Source organism: Athene cunicularia, assembly GCF_003259725.1.
Source record: "Athene cunicularia isolate RWA chromosome 6 unlocalized genomic scaffold, athCun1 chr6_part1, whole genome shotgun sequence".
Classification (NCBI taxonomy): domain Eukaryota; kingdom Metazoa; phylum Chordata; class Aves; order Strigiformes; family Strigidae; genus Athene; species Athene cunicularia.
Genome location: NW_020799105.1, coordinates 21,661,507 through 21,666,707, shown reverse-complemented (window position 1 = coordinate 21,666,707; position 5,201 = coordinate 21,661,507). Strand labels below are relative to the sequence as shown.

At 44.2% G+C, this 5,201-nt stretch overlaps 1 protein-coding gene across 1 annotated transcript in view; it reads right to left on the bottom strand.

The window, feature by feature from the left end:
- The window catches only part of BTBD16 (BTB domain containing 16), an 8,032-nt gene extending 6,947 nt beyond the window's left edge, over positions 1-1,085 (bottom strand). Inside the window, exon 1 of the mRNA XM_026851552.1 lies at positions 1,073-1,085. Within this exon, the coding sequence (XP_026707353.1) occupies positions 1,073-1,085 (13 nt within the window). The remainder of the gene's footprint in view (positions 1-1,072) is intronic.
- Positions 1,086-5,201: the final 4,116 nt, after the last annotated feature.

The window sequence follows — 5,201 nt, the reverse complement described above, 5'->3', positions numbered from 1 at the left end:
GGGCGAGGGGGGGGATTCTCCCCCTCTGCTCCGCTCTGTGAGACCCCCCTGCAGGGCTGGGTCCAGCTCTGGGGCACCAACAGCAGAAGGACACGGACCTGCTCGAGCGGGGCCAGAGGAGGTCACGGAGATGCTCAGGGGCTGGAGAGCCCCCCCTGTGAGGACAGGCTGAGAGAGTTGGGGGGTTCAGCTGGAGAAGAGAAGGCTGCGGGGAGACCTTAGAGCGGCCTCCCAGGGCTGAAAGGGGCTGTGGGAAAGGGGGGAGGGACTCTGGATCAGGGGTGTGGGGGTAGGACAAGGGGTCACGGGTTTAAACTGAAAGAGGGGAGATTTAGATGAGATGTAAGGAAGAAATTCTCCCCTGTGAGGGGGGTGAGGCCCTGGCACAGGTTGCCCAGAGAAGCTGTGGCTGCCCCCTCCCTGGAAGGGTTCAAGGCCAGGTTGGACGGGGCTTTGGGCAACCGGGGCTGGTGGAAGGTGGCCCTGCCTGTGGCAGGGGGATGAAATTGGATGATCTTGAAGGTCCCCTCCAACCCAAACCATTCTATCATTCAAGCCGTCTTTTGAGGTCTGCTGTGTTTGCTGGTTAAGCAACTAGGGGAGAGCCCAAGCCCCCGGGAAACCATTTATTTGTGAATCCCGGGTTCCATCTGCTGGTGGGCGCGGGGAGTGCGCGGGGCCGCCCGCCCGCCTGTAATTAATGTGATTTTATTATCATATTGGTTTCATCACATTGTTCATGCTTATAAAATTCAAACTCCACAGAAAAGAAATTCGTCTACTTAAAAGATCTCACTGCAGATAGGCATGAACTGATGGGAGAATTATTCAGCATCTTAAATTTGGGTAGATGCTATAGTTAACAGATTTCAAGCCCAGTTTTTCTCAGGTAACGTAATACAAAGACTCATACAAGTGTTATGTGCAAGACAATGCATGTGAAAGGATTTCTCCAAGGGCTTCGAGGTGTCTAACACCAGTCTGAACCAGAACCGAGCTGGTTCCCAGTTTGGTCACCTTGAGACTTCCCACCCCAAGGAGTGTTCCCAGGCCTCAGTGGTGTCTGTCTCACCTGGCTCAGACATAACCGAGCAAACTCCACGCTTTGTGATGGACTGACACCTGCAATACCGAGGAAAAAACCATATTTTTAAAGTTTATTAAAAGAAATGTTTTTATTCTGTAATCAGAAGCCAAGAGATGTGAGTTAAAAGGTGATTTTAATAGTTAAATTGGAATAGGTTGAGAACTCTCATTACTAACAGCTGTTTGCCAATAAAACATTCTCTGGCATTTTTTTTTTTGAGGAAACCTCGAAAGATCTTTTCACATTAACAGTCTCCAGAATGGGTGTTAAGTTTCCTATTATTGTAAGCAAAGCATGGGAAGCCTGATACCCTGCGTGGGAGACAGCCACAGGGCCAAGGAGGGCAGCGGCTGAGCAACAGTTGAGAAGTCACCAAGCACTGTTGCCAGTTGGACGAAAGAAGGAATTCCTGGGAAAAAAAGAGTTTTCAGAAGGAATCTGAAAATGAGTTGGGGTGACGGGAGCATGAATAAGTGATAGCTCCATTATTTTGGTATATAGAGGAGAAAGAAAAGGGGAAAAAATGTTTTAGTGATTCTGAAGAGACCAGAGTGGCCAGGGGTGACAAGAGAGGAGCTGAGGAGAGGAAAGAGATGCAGCACTGCAGAGCAAGCCGGCTGCTAATGCCCTCCATAATTCTAGGGAGAACAGAGAAAGAGGGAAGAGAGGGTGTTTGAGAAAGTCTGAGGTAGAAGTGGGGTGCTTGTCTGAAGGGTTTCCAAATCCTCAGATGAAAGGCGCTTTAACTGTTGTATAACCTTATTTCTAAAAAATAATATTACGTTCCCAGGATCACACATATGACCCCTTGTAAAACATCTGTCTGATTTTGATACCATCAGAATTTATTTGTTCAATTTAATTTTCATCAGCATGAAAAGATAACATATATACTCCAGTTCTTCAACCTGTTGGGTGGGTTTCATGGGTATCTGTATTTGTACGTGTATCACTTGCATTTATATATGTTTCTCCAGAAGCGCTGATTTCTTTTTACTTGACTTGAGCGTGAAAGCTCCTCTAATACTCCTCCTGTTTGGAGAACATCAGGCAGCTGTGAAGTAATTTAATGTACAGAAAATAAGTGATTGCTGATGATCCTAATCAGTCAGTTCTCTACTGCTCTTTGATATGTTGCTCCATCAAAGGAACAAATCACGAATGCGCAAATTAAGTGTGATTTAAGGACACTTAAATATTAACAGAATGGGGCTACAGATGAAATTGTAGCGGCTTTGATTCTGAATTTTCAAAATTCCTGTCAATCACTGTCATTGCTGTCATTATTTCAGATGTGTAAAAATGAGGTTTCCAAACCAGACGGCTGAATAAATCAGATAAGGCAAATACAGACATATGAAAGAGACACTAATAATTTCTGTCTGTAAAAGAAGTTTACTGGTTGCTGCTTGTTGAGAGGTTTTTGTACTCTGATAATCCAAGAAAAATACTAAGATGTTAAGTTTTTGTGCATTACTTCTAATTTAAATACCAAATCAAGAGGACTTGTTTCATGCATGTGATCAACATTCATTTTCATGTGCTGCATCAGGGTAATAGAGACAATAATTTTTTGCCATTCTCTCACTCTAGAGATGCTGTGGGTGAGGCTCTCCTGTCGAGAGACGCAGAAAATAAACACCTGAAAAGGAAAGTGGAGTAAAATCCAGGCTATGGGTCAAAATGCCGTTCGGTCACCAAGGTCACCACTGTGAGTAAACAGCAGCACAGAAGTGCTAGCGCAATTCGAGGAGCAGCCGCCTAATGTGCATCTGAGGGACAGTAATGTCTGAAAATTATCATGTGCTTTACCTGAATTTCATCACTGGATTCAGAGAGCACGGGAGCGTTTCCACTGATGCCTTCCCACTATGGGTCAGCTCATCCCCTTCCTTGTAATGAGATAACTACTGCAGATCAAGGTGATTTGACAATGTGCAGATTTTCCTTCTACTGATGCCTTTTTAAAAAAATTTTTCATTCAAAACATCCCCAGCTTTCACAACCAAGATATCGCATCCCTACTATTCAGGGCATGAAATGCTGAGAGGAACACACCCTATGTCAGGGATCACTCCTCCTGCCTGGGATATAGTTTTGTAGACTGCTTTCATTCCCTGCTAGCTTTACCACTGTAACAGAGCTATTCTATATCATCGTGTATATAAAATTATGTGCTTCAGCTATCTTGAGAGAACAGCTTGGCTGCAGAATTGGACGTATTGCTAGGGAACCGGTCCAGCAAAAAGCATTTCACGGATGCTGAGCAGCAAATGGATGGCTAACACTGCTGCCTGCCAGCCCCGTCACAGTGATGGGTAAGTGAAAACTGCTTATTGCTGCCATAAACGTCCCTCTGTGGCTTTTTTTTTTTTTTTTTTTTTTTTTTTTTTTTTTTTTTTTGTGCGTATGCTGTTCCTTTGCCATCAGTGAGATTGTTTGACTTTTCATGGGTTAACACAGTGCTTTGTGTATACTTCTATTTTTGAAAGCAATTAAAAAGCTGAGCGATATCGCACAGCGTGCTCCCGTGAGTCTCTACTAATGAAGGTGGTTACCTTCATCTAACCTTAGCATTTTTGATTCCACTGAGATATGCATTTCTACTTCAAGTAAGCACATCTGAACGACATTTTACCAGCATAAAAAATACCGCAAAACAAATAGCTCTTCCTGAGAAATACTTCACTTCAGCAGAGCCAGTGTGGCTGAAAGCTATTTTCATTTTGTCCTGTCTTGAAACCCTGATCACGATCTGTGAGGGCTGCAGCTTCTGTACCACCACCCTCCTTCCCAGCCCTATTTTTCCTGCTTTTTCCACAGCTCAGTGTTGAGGATTAGCAAATCAAACATGCAGCTAACACCTCTGGAAGTTTTTAAATGTACCCCGTCCTTCTGTAGGTGTGAGAAGCAGGGCAGCTCCCGTTTCACTTGAAGATAATGCAGTACAGTGGGCAACAGCAGGTCTTTGAGATGGCTTGAAGCCAATATTCCAGGATAAGACACATCACAACCTGCCACAGCCAAACCTCCAGCAAAACCACGCTTGAATGGGCCTTCCCAGACCACGATGAGCTTTGTTAGACAAAACACATAGCGATTCCTTCGTATGGACATCTGTGTTCATCATGCAAATAAAATAGTGTAGGAAAGCCTATGGAGGTGTAGCTTTTATGGGTGGTCCCTCTTTCTCTGTCCTGTCCCCGCCCTGCTTTAGTCCCCTTTGAAATGCTTCAGGAAATTAAGCTGCCAAGCTTTTTTTCCACTTTTGAGGAGTTAGTTTTCTGATGTGTTATCTCACTCATGCAGAAGAGCAGAAAGGCAGCAGCAGGAGTAAGGCTGCTGGCGGAGGGAGGTTGGCAGTGGCCAGCCTTAGGTCACTTGGTCTGCAGGGTCCCATGTTCCCCATCCACTCCTGTCACTGCCCAGGAAGCCGAGACTGAGTTCAAGCTTTCAGGAGCATCCAAAGAATGCAAGCAATGCAAAAAACTCCCTGGATTTAAATAAACAGACCCAATGAAGATTCCCCAACACTTCAAGGATACTTATAAGGAAAAAGTTAAAACATGCTTTAGAAACCTGCTACATGAATCAGGGAAAATAAAGTGCAATTCCCAAGGCACATCTTCTCTCAGATCAAAGTTTCTGACTTGGACCAGCATCTTCTGTGATCTTCTGCATGTGGGCAAAAACAATTCCTTTGGATGGGGTTTCTGGGTGTATAACCAAAGAGAAGGAAAACTTAAATATTAAGAGTTTTCAGATATGCAGAAGGGCTTTTGTGCCTGTTTCTCCTTCCAGTTTTCTTAGCTGGCCTCAGTGCAGACTTCCACCTCCTCCAAAACCTTTGCCTTTAGTCTGTGACCCCTGCAAGAGCATTTTCCAGAGCTTGTATTTGTATTATATATTGTTCTATTGTAAATTTCTATTGTTTCTATGTTGTTGTTCGGGGTTTTTTTTTTTTTTTTGTTTTGTTTTTTTTTTTAATTTGTACACAAATAGCAAAACCATAAGATGTGTTTGTGTTACCTGTCCACCGTGCCACCCTTTTTTGGAGGCCACAGTGGTACATACATCTGAGGAGCGCATCCATCCTGTACGTCCCAGCCCAGAC